General features: G+C 49.0%; 1 protein-coding gene across 1 annotated transcript in view; it reads right to left on the reverse strand.

The window, feature by feature from the left end:
* cubn (cubilin (intrinsic factor-cobalamin receptor)) overlaps window positions 1–17,863 on the reverse strand; it is a 450,080-nt gene that overhangs the window by 325,846 nt on the left and 106,371 nt on the right. The window contains exons 17-19 of the mRNA XM_038796451.1: window positions 16,281–16,467; window positions 6,953–7,110; window positions 385–566 (exon numbers count right to left, since the gene is read on the reverse strand). Of these exons, the coding sequence (XP_038652379.1) occupies window positions 385–566; window positions 6,953–7,110; window positions 16,281–16,467 (527 nt within the window). The remainder of the gene's footprint in view (window positions 1–384; window positions 567–6,952; window positions 7,111–16,280; window positions 16,468–17,863) is intronic.

The following is a 17,863-nucleotide window of genomic DNA, read 5'->3' on the forward strand; positions in this document are numbered from 1 at the left end:
GCTCTCATTTAAAATTCACAAGGTAGGGTTGAGCTAGAATCTGGGGATTGTCTAATCTCCCAAAAGAAGCTGCTCAAGTTCAGTCTTCTTTAACCAGAGTGTTTATTTACAGCACATATTTACACATTTGGACCTTCTCACAAGGTAAGATCACTCTGAGATCTCGCTTACGCCTCAGTCACGTGATCTGATATCATTATTATATCTGACAACATGTATGCTTCTGATGTTGACCCTTTACAGGTTTAACTTTAAATTCTAAAAAACACTTTCTATGCTTCACATCTTCAATCTAGCCTGGGCTTGGACATTAAAATCCCTTGAAATATTAGTTAAAATATATCATTGCTTTCCAATATCAAATGTAAATAAGAATATACGTACAGCTAGGTAATCATAACTGCATCCAGTGCTGGAGTCCAAATGGAATTGTTCAAACTGCAGCCCAATCACACTGCCTGCGCTAGTTTGAACCAGCCAGTAGCACTCTGCATTGTGTGAATATGGCATTGGATAGTTGGGAGAGGTAAAACTACCTGTTGATGTTGTAAGGGTGGCACCACAGCCTGAAGAAAAAAAATATACACTTCATTCCATTAAGAAAAACAAGTGGTTACTTCAATCAGTCATCTGAGAACAAAGATGTTAGCAATGTCAGTACAATATGCTACTCTCTGCTCATACGCAAGGAAACAATATCGAGAACATTACATCAGTTGCCCGATATTCATTTCCAATGGCTTCACTCAAAGTACAGTAAAGCTCTGCCATTTGCAGGGATTATGTTCCCATGAAACCTAACAAATAGCGAAATCGCAAAGGAGGAACGTGCTTTTGAATGGGACTCATTTGGATAGGTTCCTGCCATGCGAGGGCAGAATTAGTTGGGCAGTTATAGTACTCTACAATAACCTGTGTGACTTCTCATCACTGACGCTTTAGGCCTGTTGTGTATACACCAGCGCCAAGGTTCTCCTTTTGGGAGACGAAGGGCGCGATCTAACCAAATTGTAACAGAGTCCCGTGATGAGTGCATTTAGCTGGGTGTTTCTCAGAATTCACAGCGCCGAGAAACACCATACTATCTATCGGGACAGTGTTGTAATTCAGGGCCACAGCGGAGAACGCCCCACTGAGGCCGACTTAGTTCCTACTTCCTGCACTGAGGATGCCATTTTGAAATCCCTGAACCCCTCAAAGCCCCAACTCACCTATAAGGTCGTCCTCGGGTTTCCCCGCACACCACCTCCCACAGGCAGGGCAGCCATGGGCCCAATCCCCGCTGCAGGAAAAATGTCAGCCTGGCACCTTGGCAACGCCAGCACGCCTGCCAGCTGGCTATGCAACATGGTCACTTTGGCTGCGTCAGGCTGGCACCCAGTTGGCACTTCCAGTGTGGCAGTGCCAAGGTGCCCATGTGGCACCAACAGTGTCAGGATGCCACCCTGCCCAGAGGGAAACCACGTGGAGGCCTCCGATCCCCTGGGGGACTCCCTATTTGTTGGAACCAGCACTGAATGTTGCTCGCTTGAGGTCTCTGAAGTGAAGGGGTTAGAACCAGGGCCCTTGGTAGTTCAGACAAGCGTATATTAGAGTGGGACCAGCTGTCTCGCTCTAATATGCAGATTATGGGCAGGATTCAGGTTGCAACGTCTTCCGAGATCGTGTTAGCTCACGCAAGGCATAGCAAGTCGGGTAGATCCCGGAAGAGGGATCCTGCGGTAACTACCGGCCCTGTGTCGTTCGAGCGCTGTACGACCACTATATGTTCCTGCCGGAATTGAATAGCGGCAATTTGCGTTTCCGTTGGGGGTGCTATTTGTTCAGTGATTCAGGACATGCAAATTACGCCCCTCTGCCCATGTGAATTGAGGGCAATTCCCATTCCCGCTGGCATCTGATTCGCTGAGACCGGAATTAATCCTGACGAGCCTGACAAGCTGGAGCTGCTTATAAGTGCTCCACTCACCACACACTCTCATTCTAGACAAGAAGATGGCACATAGGAGACCTGTCACCTGCTTTCAGGAAAGTGAGGGCAATACAATGCTGGACGCTGTGGAGGAGAGGAGGGATATCCTCTTCCCGGGAAGGGGGGGGGGTGAGACGAGAGCCACCACCTCCCTGCCCCTGGCATCACTCCCATCCCTCACTCCTCACATCACCCTCCAATCCCTCAGAGGCCAAACATGTCCCACCTGCCTTCATCTCCCTTCCAATCCACCCTGCACTAAACCTCGACCTTTGTGCTGTCCTCGTTGGCCAGGAGCATTGTACACACATGCCTCTAGCTACAGGCTCCCCGTCAAACTCACCTCCAGCGTCTCACTGTGTCCTTTCTATGTCCCCTAGGATAAGGCAGTTCATAATAGGCCCGAACGCTAACAGACTGGAGGGGGCATTCCTGAACTGCTGGTCCACACCCGAGCCAAGGAGAGGGTAATGAAGTTAGTGAGTGAGGTTGAGGAAAGGGCAGTAGCTGAGACAAAGGTCGGCATGTGGCAAACAAGTGAGAGCCCAAAGCAACGCTGATGTCCCTCTACCAAATGAGTCACCCCTCTCCCACAAACCATTCCTTCACAAAATGTCACCATGTGCAGGTTATATTGACCACCTCGTTGCGTATTTTTTTAGCAGGGGAGGTGGCCCGCCAGCGGGATCACCCGGTCCCGCTGTTGCCAACGGGATTTCCCACGCTCAACACAACCATCCCACTGTAACCCCACACCCAGTCCTCACCCTGCTCCATGATATGTTGCTATCCAGCCCCTGCACTCCTGTCCCCAGCAGTGAGTGGCACCGGGCCTATGATGTGGGGATCCTCTATCTTCACCACCTGTCCCTTGCAACAGGAATGCCGGTGGCTGCCACAACCCATGTCAGCGATAGCCTATGTGGCCATTCTCCTGTTTCTCCTGCAGGTCTCCTCACTGGGTGGGCCATGTAATATCCTGCCAGTGGGATGGCAACTGGTTGTACAGTGGAGAAGGTCACCGTGTGCACTAATGGCCTCCATGCTTAGAGGCTTGCATGTGGACAGGTCCTATGGATGGGGGTGAGCAAGGGAAGTGTGCATCTGCTGGGAGCTTACCTGCGGTACACGCAGGTTATAACTGTGATCTGGTCAGGTTTCCTCACTGGGGGAAGGATAGGTGGGAGCATGGCGAGGTGCACAAGCAACACTTGGAGACAGCTTGTGGTCCTAAGGATTAGGCATAGCTGAGAGGGGCAGTGTGCTATGGAGTGTGTCAAAGGTCATGGTGCATGTATCCATTGTTTGGAGTGAGCTCTGCTTTCCCCTGCTTCCCCAGCGTGGGACTGCGGTTCTGATGTGTGAACTGAGCAGTGCCAGTACCTGGTGTGCCACTGATTGAGCTTGGCCATGCCATCCCTTTGGTGATACTGTGGGGTTTGAGATTTCCTAAGTGGCAGTCTTGGTGGGCTCTCAGATAACCAGAGGCTCTCTGAACTTTTATCGGACATAGTGAGCACTCAGCAGTGTGAACAGCCAGAAACAGCCTGTAAGTAGCACCAAAGGGTTGCATTTAAATCCACAAACAGCAGCAACGGCGGTGTTAACTAGGCCAGCCCGAGTCCACGGATGTGGCCCCACGTTGATCTCCGCTACTCCCCCCAGCCCAGGGAGCCACCCCAGACAGCCTGACAATTTTGGAGAGATTTTGAGAGTTCTCTTACCTTCTCACTCCTCCTCAACAACCATGGCGCCGAGGTCTCGTTTGCAAATACTTGCACCAATTTGTGCCCGTGTGACTGTCACCAAATAGGGGCGGAGGAGTGGAGTATGAAGTGTCCTACCCACTAATGATATTCAAATCCATGCAAATTGCGGTTTTGCATGGGCTCGCCACCATGAGGCGCAAACTTCGATAACGCCGCCAGCGAGGAACTGGAGCATGGCGGCGGATAGGCAACAGGCACAAATCGCGATTTTTCCATTGCGCGCTATCCTCTGCCCGATCCCAATTCTCGCTGCCGGCATCACGAAGCAAAGAATTCAGCCCCACATCCGATATCCAGCACTAACAGTTTTGTTCAGAACCCATTTAAAAATCAGGGTCAATGAAAAAGAGAAAGAACCTAGGCCAACCAGGGTAAAATATATCCTGGAAAATGTCTCTGTGATTCCAACCCCCCCCCCCCCGGGTCATTGAAACCAGCCAGGGAGATCACACGAATCAAGGATTAAAAAGTTTAAAAAGACATTTACATTCAGGAAACCAGCACCGACAATACCAGCCTGTATTTGATTCCAGAGCCTCACTACTCTCGGAGTTTATCCCTACTCCCAGCTTGGGTCACTGTCTGTGCAGAGTCTGCACATTCACCCCGTGTCTGCGTGGGTTTCCTCCGGGTGCTCCATTTTCCTCCCACAGTCCAACAATGTGCAGGTTATGTAGACTGGCCATGATAAATTGCCCTTAGTGTCCAAAAAGGTTAGGTGGGGTTACTGGATTATGGGGATAGGTGGAGGCGTGGGTTTAAGTAGGGTGCTCTTTCCAAGAGCTGGTGCAGACTTGATGGGCCAAATGGCCTCCTTCTGCACTGTAAATTCTATGATCTCTGATCTAGTAAATTATCCGATCTCTCTTCCGAGCTGTGCTCAAAGGGTTTATCTGTCAAGAATCAGTGCAGAGATTCAGACATTTCAAATGCAGATAAGCGAACATTGTTCATATGTGAGAACAAAGGACAAAGAGAGGTACAGCACAGGAAGAGGCCCTTCGGCCCTCCAAGCCCATGCCGACCATGCTGCCCGACTAAACTACAATCTTCTACACTTCCTAGGTCCGTATCCCTCTGTTCCCATCCTATTCATGGATTTGTCAAGATGACCCTTAAATGTCACTATCGTCCCTGCTTCCACCACCTCCTCCAGCAGCGAGTTCCAGGCACCCACTACTCTCTGTGTAAAAAACTTGCCTCGTACATCTACTCTATACCTTGCCCCTCGCACCTTAAACTTATGCCCCCTAGTAATTGACCCCTCTACCCTGGGGAAAAGCCTCTGACTATGCACTCTGTATATGCCCCTCATAATTTTGTACAGCTCTTGTGGTAGTATGACTAGAGAGATTACGGTACCTTAGAACCATGCTGCCATTGGTGCAGAAGACTCGCTGCCCATTGGCCCCGGCAAGTCACGTGATGTGCCTCTCTGCCAATTGGCTGAGGCTAGTCATGTGACTACCTGCCGATTGGCTGAGAGGTTGGTAGCTCCGCCTACGAGGCGGGGTATAAGAACCCGTACCGGCCGGCAGTCGGCCTTTCTCTGTACGTCTACTGCCGGGCACACATCTAGTGTATTAAAGCCTGTTGTTTGGAACTACTTCACGACTCGAGTCCAATTGATGGTGCATCAGCTCTATCAGGTCGCCCCTCAACCTCCGTCGTTCCAATGAGAACAAACCGAGTTTATTCAACCGCTCCTCATAGCTAATGCCCTCCATATCAGGCAACATCCTGGTAAATCTCTTCTGCACCCTCTCTCAAGCCTCCACATCCTTCTGGTAGTGTGGCAACCAGAATTGAACACTATACTCCAAGTGTGGCCTAACTAAGGTTCTATACAGCTGCAACATGACTTGCCAATTTTTATACTCAATGCCCCGGCCAATGAAGGCAAGCATGCCGTATGCCTTCTTGACTATCTTCTCCACCTGTGTTGCCCCTTTCAGTAATCTATGTACCTGTACACCAAGATCTCTCTGATTGTCAATACTTTTGAGGGTTCTATCATTCACTATATATTCCCTTCTGCATTAGACCTTCCAAAATGCATTACCTCACATTTGTCCGGATTAAACTCCATCTGCCATCTCTCCGCCCAAGTCTCCAAACTATCTAAATCCTGCTGTATCCTCTGACAGTCCTCATCGCTATCCGCAATTCCACCTACCTTTGTGTCGTCTGCAAACTTACTAATCAGACCAGTTACATTTTCCTCCAAATCATTTATATATACTGCGAACAGCAAAGGTCCCAGCACTGATCCCTGCGGAACACCACTAGTCACAGCCCTCCAATTAGAAAAGCACCCTTCAATTGCTACTCTCTGCCTTCTATTACCTAGTCAGTTCTGTATCCATCTTGCCAGCTCACCGCTGATCCCGTGTGACTTCACCTTTTGTACCAGTCTACCATGAGGGACCTTGTCAAAGGCCTTACTGAAGTCCATATAGACAACATCCACTGTCCTACCTGCAACAATCATTTTTGTGACCTCTTCGAAAAACTCTATCAAGTTAGTGAGACACGACCTCCCCTTCACAAAACCATGCTGCTTCTCACTAATACATCCATTTGCTTCCAAATGGGAGTAGATCCTGTCTCGAAGAATTCTCTCCAGTAATTTCCCTACCACTGACGTGAAGCTCACCGGCCTGTAGTTCCCTGGATGATTCAATATACAAAGTACAAAGCGCGGGTCGGTGAAAACATGAACAAAGAAGTCGCAAAATGCGGGTCTTTACTGTACACATTCACTGCTTGTAATTGGGGGTCAAACATATTTGCATTCTTATGCAGACCTTAAACAAAATAGCTCGAGATGGAGTCGGAATAAGGCAGCAAACGCAGAACTCTGATTTTAGGCCAAACAGACTGAATTTAACTTGGTCCCCTAGTGTACTCCCCACACATGCACAAATTTGAACTTTGGTGCAGTTATCAATGATAATAAACTTTTTCAGAAGTTTGGGTAATAACACACATCTATTCATATTCATGCCAGATCAGTTTGTAATCATTTGTAATATCTATGCTCAAGTGTCAGGCACTAATTTAAATCTGGTAGCCTGATTCTTTCCTTATTCATCACGTAAATTACAGGGATAAAAATTACAAGGATAAAAATCCCTTTGCCCAGATTAAAGCAGTAGCGAGCAATCTTAAATTATTTGTTTGCCGAATTTATTTGATATCGGGCTATTACCTGTGGAAGTGCCGTCCCAATAAGCCTTAAACACATAATTCTGGGTGTCATCAGACTTAAACTTAATCCATAGCCTATTACTATGAGATATGATGAGTGGTGGGGCTTTTGATCCACAGTACTGCCCGACCAAGGGAGATGTTTCATATCCTCCATTCCTGAAATAAACATCAGTTCAGGTTAAGAATGATCACAATGACTACAGAAAATAAACACTAACTTCGCCACCAGTGAAACTACAAAGGTAAATGTGTTTTTATGTGGTACCAAATGCTCTTCTAACAAAGGCTCATTTGAAATATTTTTATTTTCTGTGCTGCATTATCTGCAATGCATGCAAGTAATACGCATAAACATTTTACATTTCCAACAATGGAATTTCAGGTCAGATATTCCAGGAGCAACTCAAACATACTCTGTTTTGCAGCTTTCCAGCATGCCATGAGTGATTTTGAAGATTTTGGATTATATTTGTAAAGAGTGCTAATGGTGGAGAGAGATCATTTTGGGAATGGAAGCGCTCATGCTTGTGTGGAACATGATGGTTGTCTTGGCACTGAAGAAGCTGGTAGAAACAGAGCTGGATATGAAAGAAATTCTTGGCTATGTTTTCTTCTGCTAAAACACCTGCAGATTAGGCCTCATAGTGACAAAAATTGAGGAGTGTGCATGGGGGCTTACCAGCAGGTCCATGTCCTTGCTAGCACCCCTGCTAGCCCCCAGCAGGGATGTCTGCCTATAAAAAGCTATGGGAGGGCTGGCCCAGAGACGTCAGACGTTCCTATTGTATTCCATATCAATTCCAACTGAGACCAGGGACCATCAGAAGAGGAATAGTGGGAGCACATCCTTGGGTTGTGGTAGGAAGCACATGAGTTTCAATGAGGAGATGGGGAGGATTCTGGTGGTGGACACCTTTCCCTCTCTTCAAAACCACTCCTTTTCCTGGAGGGCTTGCTGCATATGGGGAGCATCTGTTTTAAACATTTTTTTGTAACGTTTTTGTGCACTTTGGCCACCTTTAATCCCTGTTCCTGATTTGCCAGGAACTGCAATGGCGAAAACTTCCTCAATTGGAGTGGTGGATTCCAGACATCATAAAATCACTACAGTGCAAACGGAGGCCCATCGAGTCTGCACCGACCCTTCGAAAGAGCTCTCTACCCATGTCCATTCCCCCGTCCAACCCGCCCTATCCCTGTAACCCCATACGCTAACCTGGACACTAAGGGACAATTTATCATGGCCAATCCACCTAACCCACACATCTTTGGATTCTGGGAGGAAACTGGAGCACCCAGAGGAAACTCATGCAGACCTGGGGAGAACGTGCAATCTCCACACAGGCAGTGACCCAAGGCCGGAATTTAACCCGGGTCCCTGGCGCTGTGAAGCAACAGGGCTGACCACTGTGCCACCATGCAGCCCCATGTGGTTATTTGGTAGCTTTCCTGCCAGGACTCCATCCTACATGAAGGATTAGTCCCTGACCTTGGAAAATGGGTTTGGATAATTGCGGGATGCAGGCCATGGGTGGAAGTCCCATCAAAACCACTTCCAGTTGTGAATGCTCCCTGAGGAAAATCCAGCTCTCTGGGTCACATATTGCTACCGTCTTTCTTTAGAAAACTAACTTTCTTTGCCTTTTTCTCCACGTACTCAGTAAGTCAACTCCTATTTAAATCATATGATATTCAATACATATTATTAAAAGGAGCTTCTTGAGCGAGACAAACAAGTTATTTGCTTTTTAATAAAGGACAAATAAATCTGCAGGGTTAGGGCCTAAAATTTCGAAATCAAAATGCAGTTTGAGTTTAAAAATAAAATGCATTCCACTGGGCAGTTGCTGTTTTGTATCCATGTCAGGCTCTTATATTCTGGCACAATTGCACTTATTGTAACATTTTACATGGAGTGTTATTACCATCAATTCAAATACTTCAGTGGAAATTGGTCATTTAAAAATAACCAAGTTAAATGAAATATACCGGGAGGAGACTGGTGCAAAGCATGAATACCAGGCCAGGCTGATAGGGCAAATAAGATCGGAATCCATGCTGTACATTCAACGTAATACTTATTGCTCGATTCTCAACATGCATGAGATACCTGTAGAGAGTCTGCAAAGGGATATAGACACATTAAGTGACTTGGTAAAAAATTGTAACATGGTATGTGACATGGGTAAATGTAAACTCATTCATTTTGGAAAGAAGAATAGAAAAACATTATGCTATTTCAATGGAGAAATATTGAAGAACTCAGTGATATAGAGGATATCTTGGTATCCTGATACATGAATCACATAAAGTTAGTATGCTGGTACAGCAAGTGAGTAGGAATTATGGCAATTGGAATGTTGGCCATTTTTTGCAAGAGGAATGGAATATAAAAGTAGGGAAGATTCACCACAACTGTACAGCGCCTTGGTGAGACCGTAGGGGAAACTCTCCACCTCGCGATGCCGCAGACGCGAGCTGTGATCAGGTGGAGAATCAGATGTCCGGCTAAAATCGAGGTCCGCGCCCGCGCCAATACAGGTGCCATGCTCCAGTCCCTATCTGGTGGCGATAACGAGGTTTGTACCCGCGTCGCAATGACATGCAGAACCAGCATTCACATGCATTTAATTGTTATTCGAGGGTTGGACACATTATGCTACGCCCTTCCATCTTGCTCTGCTCCTCACAGGCGGATGTCTCACGGACGCGAATATTTATAAACATGGCCTGGGGGCGATGGCTGCGGAGCAGGAGCAAGAGGCTAAAACAAAGCTGCCTTTGCTGGGGGCAGTAGCGGGTAGTGACTTGGTGCCAGGTCCATGGACTTAGGGTGTCCACCTTAGGGTCCGGTAGCCTGGCTCAGATCCCATTGCTGCTGTCTGTATTTTAAATGCACCCCCTTGGTGCAACTACAGACTCCTGGTTGCTCACACTGCTGAGTGCTACCTGTGTCCTTTGAACGTTCAGAAAGCCTCTGGTCATTGGAGAACCCACCCAGGCCACCCGTCTGGACATCCTGATACCCCAGCTGTATCATCAAGAGCCAAGCTCAATCAGGAGCCCACCAGGTATTGCCACTCCTCAGAAGTCCTGCCCCATTGTAGGGGATGAGAAGAGCTCATCCCAACTAGCGGACACCTGAACGGCAGCCTTAGGAACCCTCCCTGGTTCTCTGCCCCTCTCAGGGCAGAGGTCTCACAAGTGACCGTCACCCCTCCAGATCACCAGCTGTCTCCTCCTGGTGAAACTCACAGCAATAGGGCAAATATGGATGTTTTCACTAGTGAGGGGGGCTAAAACTAGGGAACATAATTTAAACATTAAGACAGAGATGAGTAGAAACGTTTTCTCCCAAAGTGTCTTTGGTGTGTGAAATTCTCTTTGCCACAAAAGCAGTGGAGGTTGCTGTGGTGAATGTAATATGATAATTCACACTATGTCTTTGTAAGTGCAGTAGCGTTATCCGACCACTAGGGGGAGTAGCTCTGGGAATGCTCAGGAGCTTGTACAGGGCACCACCCTTGGCTCCGCCCATGACTTCTCCCCCTAATGCTGCTGTATAAATACCCTTGTCCAGAGTCAGCCTGCAGATCACTGAGAGTTCATCAACGGGTAACAGGCTGGCTCTGTAGTAAGTCGATTAAAGCCTATATTCATATCGGAAACACGTGTCTGGTGAATTGATGGTTCCATCAATTTAATCGACTTAAGAACAGCAAGATCGACCATGGAATCAGCCCTCAAGCCTGGACGCCTGGAACTCGACCCACAGGATGCAGAGGCTAAACAAATCTTTTCCCACTGGCTGCGGTGCTTCAAGGCCTACCTGGCAGAAGCGAGCACAGCCGAAACGACAGAGGAACAGAAGTTGAGTCTACTACACGCGAGGGTGAGCCACAGAATCTCTACACAACTAAACTCGGCCGGTTCATATACTGCGGCGCTAGCAGTACTCGATAAGATATATGTGAGGCCCATTAACGAAGTTTACGCACGCCATGTGTTCATGACTCGCCGCCAGCGGCCTACAGAATCACTCGCCGAATTTCTAAGGGAACTCAATAATTTGTCCAATGACTGTAATTATCAAGCGGTTACTGTGGCTGAACAAAGAGAACTTGCTGTACGCGATGTTTTTGTAGCGGGCCTCAAGTCTAATTATGTGCACCAACGATTGCTGGAAAAGGGGGCCCAAGACGTAGAAACGACTGTGGAAGCTGCTACCACGATGGAGGTCTCCTTCCGCAGCCTTAACTTGTTCCCTGCAGACCCCGCGACCCAATCATGGGCCCCCGACCAGCGACTCCCCCAGGCCTGTGCTACGCGGCCGCCCAGCCACCATGCTGCCCCAGCCAGCCACTATGCTGCCCCAGCAAGCCACTATGCTGCTCCAGCCTGCCATTTCTGCGGCCAGAACCAGCACCCGCGGCAGCGCTGCCCGGCCCGCAATGCGACCTGCAGCAGCTGCGGGCGGAAAGGCCATTACGCAAGAGTGTGCCCCTGCTTCCAGCTCCCCAATGGCACGAAGTAATTGCTCCCCTCACCCGCAGGCCCCCGGGGCCCGAAACGCTGCGGCCTATGCCCTGACTCCGCCCCCTCCAGCCACGTACGATCCATGCGGGCCGCCATCTTGGCAAACCTCCACCACGCGGCCGGCCATGTGCGACTCATGGGGGCCGCCATCTTGGATGGCATCTTCCTCGCCGCCTGCCACGTGCGATCCACGGGCCCGACCTGCATCTCCGTGCTCGGACAACTCATCGGAAGAGTACGACTATGAACTCAGAGGGCAGTCATCACGGGGCTACTCCAGCACAGCTGATCGAGCCGCCGACTACCCGCAACCCAGCACAGTCACCCTGGACCAATCACGCCCAAAGCATCTGTGAAATTTGATGGCAGAAGTTCAAATCAACGGGTACAACACGCCATGCCTCTTTGACTCCGGGAGCACTGAGAGCTTCATACATCCAGACCTGGTAAGACGCTGTTCGCTCCCCGTTTTCCCCGTGCAGCAAACTATCTCGCTCGCTTCAGGCTCCCATTCGGTCCAGATCCAGGGGCGCACCGCCGCGACACTCACAATCTGAGGCGCTAGCTACTCAAAATTCAAACTCTACATTTTGCCCGAACTCTGCGCGCCACTCTTATTGGGCCTAGACTTCCAATGTAACCTCAAGAGCCTCACCCTCAGCTTCGGCGGGCCCCTGCCCCCACTCACTATCTGCAGCCTCGCTACACTGCGAATCTCCCCCCCCCCCTTCGCCAATCTCACAAAGGACTGTAAACCCGTAGCCACTCGTAGCAGGCGGTATAGCCTGCAGGATAGGGTATTTATCAGAACAGAGGTCCGAAGGATTCTCAGTGAGGGGATTATAGAGGCCAGCAATAGTCCCTGGAGAGCTCAGGTGGTGGTCGTTAAGACCGGGGAAAAATTCCGCATGGTTGTCGACAATACTCAGACCATAAATAGATTTACGCTCCTCGATGCGTATCCCCTCCCCAGGATTGCAGACATAGTAAACCAGATCGCCCAGTACCGGCTCTTTTCCACGGTGGATCTGAAGTCTGCATACACCAGCTCCCAATCCGCCCGGAGGACCGCCACTACACGGCATTCGAGGCCGATGGCCGCCTCTTCCATTTCCTCTGGGTCCCTTTCAGCGTCACGAATGGGGTCTCGGTGTTCTAATGAGTAATTGACCGAATGGTGGACCAGTATGGGCTGCGGGCCACGTTTCCGTACTTGGACAATGTCACCATCTGCGGCTATGACCAGCAGGACCACGACACCAACCTCCACCGTTTTCTCCAGACGGCACAGAAACTGAATCTCACGTATAACAAGGAGAAATGCGTTTTCCACACAACCAGACTAGCCATCCTCGGCTATATCGTGGAAAACGGAGTCCTGAGCCCAGACCCGGACCACATGCCCCTTAGAACTCCCCCTCCCCCATAGGCCAAAAGGTCCTCAAACGGTGCTTGGGTTTCTTTTCCTACTACGCCCAGTGGGTCCCTCAATATGCGGACAAAGCCCGCCCACTCTTTAGGGCCACACGATTTCCCCTGTCAGCCGAGGCACGCCAGGCCTTCGACAGCATCAAGGAGGACATCGCCAAAGCGGCCATGCGGGCGGTGGATGAATCCACTTCATTTCAGGTAGAGAGCGACGCCTCAGAGGTCGCTCTAGCAGCCACTTTAAATCAGGCAGGGAGACCAGTCGCATTTTTCTCCCGTACCCTCTCCGCTTCAGAACTCCGACACTCCTCAGTCGAGAAAGAAGCACAAACTATTGTGAAGGCTATCCGTTACTGGAGGCACTACCTCGCAGGTAGGAGGTTCATCCTCATCACCGACCAAAGATCGGTTGCCTTCATGTTCGACAACTCGCAAAGGGGCAAAATTAAAAACGACAAAATTCTGAGGTGGAGGATCGAACTCTCCACCTACAATTATGACATTAAGTATCGACCCGGGAAGCTCAACGAGCCTCCGGATGCCCTATCCTGCGGGACATGTGCCAGCGCGCAGATTGACCAATTGAAAGTCATCCACAATGACCTCGGCCACCCGGGGGTCACCCGGCTCGCCCATTACATCAGGGCCTGAAACCTGCCTTTCTCCAACGAGGAGGTAAAAGCGGTCACCAGGGACTGCCCGATCTGTACGGAGTGAAAACCGCACTTCTATAGACCAGACAGGGCCCACCTGGTCAAGGCTTCTAGGCCCTTTGAACACCTCTCGATTGATTTCAAAGGGCCATCCCCTCAACTAACAAGAACGTTTACTTTTTAAACGTCGTAGACGAGTTCTCCCGTTTCCCATTTGCTATCCTGTGCCCCAACATGACCTCCCACACAGTCATTAGGGCCCTGCATAGCATCTTCACCCTGTTTGGTTTCCCCAGCTATGTACACAGCGAAGGGGTTCGTCCTTCATGAGCGACGAGCTGCGTCAGTACCTGCTCGACAAGGGCATTGCCTCGAGCAGGACTACCAGCTACAACCCGAGGGGGAACGGGCAGGTGGAGAGGGAGAATGCGACGGTCTGGAAGACCGTCCTACTGACCCTCCGGTCTAGAAAGCTCCAAGTCTCCCAGTGGCAGGAAGTCCTCCCAGACGCGCTTCACGCTATTAGGTCCCTTTTGTGCACAGCGACCAATCAGACCCCTCTCATTTTTTCCAGGGGCACTACCACGGGGGTCTCACCTCCGGCATGGCTGAGGGCACCGGGCCCCATACTTCTGAGGAAACACGTCAGGGCACACAAAACCGACCCCCTTAGTTGAAAAGGTGCGCCTGCTCCACTCCAACCCCCAGTACGCATTCGTCGAGTTCCCCGACGGCCGTCAGGACACGGTATCGCTCCGGGATCTGGCACCCGCCGGATCCAGCGCCCCCTCTACCCCCACAGAAGGACCTCTCACCGTACATCCCATGCTGCTGCCCCCTCGCGCTCCCGAGCCCGCGAGCTCGCTCCACCAGTTCCGCGCACCTGCGCCGGCCAGCCCCCAGCGCCCCCAGTCGAACCAGGAGAGTATGAAGCTCGGATACAACCCTCCCTGGAGTCCGCCATCGTACCCCAGCACACAACACCCATCCAGCCACCGCAAGAGGCTGCAACCCCAGTGCTCCGCAGATCACAACGAACAATTCGACCACCGGACAGACTGACGTTGTAGACCACCACCCCTACCGGACTTGATTTTTTTGCAGGGGGTGAATGTGGTGAATGTAATATGATAATTCACACTATGTCTTTGTAAGTGCAGTAGCGTTATCCGACCACTAGGGGGAGTAGCTCTGGGAATGCTCAGGAGCTTGTACAGGGCACCACCCTTGGCTCCGCCCATGACTTCTCCCCCTAGTGCTGCTGTATAAATACACTTGTCCAGAGTCAGCCTGCAGTTCACTGAGAGTTCATCAACGGGTAACAGGCTGGCTCTGTAGTAAGTCGATTAAAGCCTATATTCATATCGGAAACACGTGTCTGGTGAATTGATGGTTCCATCAGTTGCATCTTTGAATATATTTAGGGCTGAGTGAGAGAGATATTTATTAGGCAAGGGTCATGGGGAGCAGACAGGAAAGTGGAACTGAGTTCACAAGCAAATCAGTCACAATCTTATTGAATGGTGGAGCTGGCTCGAAGGTCCAAATAGCCGACTCCTGCGCTTATGTTCCGGTGCATAAAGAAGTGTGAGAGTGCCATGAATTGATGGAAATCAGGATTCTGATGCATTGAAATAATTCCCCTCATATTTCAACAGAGGAATGAGTGGGGAAGGATTGTGACTGCCTATAAATGCAGTGGAGGCAGATCAAAATAAACTGGATAGATACTTGAAAAGGAGCAATTTGGGGGCTGAGGGAAAAGAGCAGTGGGAGTGAGATTAATTGGACAGACTTTACTAAGAGCTGGGCAGGCACAATGAACGAAATAACCTCCTTTTCTGCTGTATCATTCTCTGGAGACAATCTTCGGTCGTATGTTATTTCTTATCAGGCTACAGTTGGCCTGCAACTGATTTACAGAGAGAAGAGGTCCTCCAGGATTTCCTTTGCAAAACTAGAAGGAGCAGGAATATATCCCTGGGCCCTACAAGGAACATCACAGCCTTTCCCACTCTGAGCACTGCCCCCACTTCACCATCACCTCATGTCCTTCTTCAAAGACCCCTCCAAAACCCTTTTCCTGGGTCACACTGGTATGCCCGTGAGCTGCCCCTCGTAATGGCGGACCAAAACACCCCTCTTGTCACCAGCCAGCACCATTTTCATGCCTATTACGTGCAGGCAACTAATGAGTGGCATAGGGATGAGAATTAAAATACTCCGAGCTTCAAACTTAGGCCAATCAGTGCAGGACTGGTCTGCGGCAAGAGCTTCCAGTCCTGCTACTGTCAACTGGGTTTCCCATTGTTCACACTCTCTGCCACTGGGGAACCCGTAGTGGGTGGGGGTTGGCAGCAGAAGCGGTACCAGAGGATCACGTCAGTGGGAAAAGCTGTAAAATCTTGCTCCACATGTTTGCACCGAGGTGGACTGACGAATCAGGATGTTTCCCGAGTCGAACTACCCACCCAATATCCAGCCCTACGAGTCTAGTTCAAAGCTGTTGCACTGTAATCACTTCTAATCTATTTAGCAATTGTAGCTTAAGAGTTTGCAATCACTATTAGACAGTTTGATACCAAATAGAACTCTTATAACACACTACATTCTTGCTTCACAAGTTAAAACTCAGATCGTTTGAAGAGTTTATAGAATCTGGAATACAAAACACTCAGATAAGCAACAGCAGAAAAAAAAACCACTTACCTAATTTCAACATAGCCAGAGGTACAGGTTTGATGCCCTTCTAACTTAAAATCCGTAAAGTTGAGCATAATTTGTTTGTTGTTTTCCACAGTAATAGTATAGATGCACCCTTGATTATAAGAGTAGCCATTCGGATAGTTTGGAGAGGTTAACGTGCCAGTCGATTCAAAGAATTCTTCTCGGCATACTTATATGTGGAAAAAAAATGATTATTATACTATAACGTAAGTTATTGTATGAACCTTATGCAATGTAGGATAATCTAATCATTATCTATGGGAGGCGAAACATACCTTACATTATACGTTTTGAAATTATGGACAACCAATTCAGATATTATCTTGCTGTAATGTTGCCTAAGCGATTACATATTCAGAATAATGCTATAAATTCAGCTGAATGGAAATTTTGATTGTAGTGCAGAAACATTATGCGACTGATCTCCGCATATGCAAAGTGGACCCCAACATACTCACAAGCATGGCAATGGAAGGCTTTGCGCCAGGTTCACCTGAGGAAGGAGCTGTGCTCCGAAAGCTTGTGTTTGAAACAAACCTGTTGGACTTTAACCTGGTGTTGTAAGATTTCTTACTGTGCTCACCCCAATCCAAAGCCGGCATCTCCACATCAAAGTATTCATGTCGAAAGGTCTAGAATACAAGACCAGGGATGTACTTCTGAGACAGCTATAGGGAGAAGGCAGGAGAATGGGATGAACTTCTAAGGCTATATAAGGCTCTGGGCTGACCCCATTTGGAGTATTGTGAGCAGTTTTGAGCCCTGTATTTAAGGGTGGATGTGCTGGTCTTGGAAAGGGTCCACAGGAGGTTCACAAGAATGGTCCCTGGATTGAAGAGCTTGTCGTATGAGGAATGGTTGAGGACTCAGGGTCTGTACTTGTTGGAGTTTAGAAGGATGAGGGAGTATCTGATTTAAACGTATAGGATACTGCGAAGCCTGGATAGAGTGAACTTGGATAGGATGTTTCCACTTGCAGGAAAAACTAGAGACAGAGGACACCATCTCAGATGAAAGGGACAATCCTTTAAAACAGAGATGAGGAGGAATTCTTTCAGCCAGAGGGTGGTGAATCTGTGGAACTCTTTGCCGCAGAAGGCTGTGGAGGCCAAATCACTGAGTGTCTTTAAGACAGAGATATATAGGTTCTTAATTAAAAAGGGGATCAGGAGTTATGGGAAGAAGGCAGGAGAATGGGGATGAGAAAAATATCAGGCATGATTGAATAGCAGAGCAGACTCGATGGGCCGAGTGGCCTAATTCTGCTCCTATGTCTTATGGTCTTATGGTCAGGATGACATTGAAGGGCTGCAGAATAACATATGGTAGGCTTGGATGTACATTTTGAGGCCGACAGAGTGTGATATGGCTTGCAGGGCATAAAAGGGAATAAGGCATAAGTAGTAACCCTACTGAGTGACGTTGCCAGCCTCACCATTGCCATTTCTTCCTTGTACTTTTACATTACCTCCTGTTAACTTGTCTGAGGACTGTGATTGGCGCTCTTCCACCTGATCTTTCTTTCTCTTGTGTTGTGCACTTTCTTCTCTTGCAGAGGGAGAACA

Source organism: Scyliorhinus canicula, chromosome 5, assembly GCF_902713615.1.
Source record: "Scyliorhinus canicula chromosome 5, sScyCan1.1, whole genome shotgun sequence".
Lineage (NCBI taxonomy): Eukaryota > Metazoa > Chordata > Chondrichthyes > Carcharhiniformes > Scyliorhinidae > Scyliorhinus > Scyliorhinus canicula.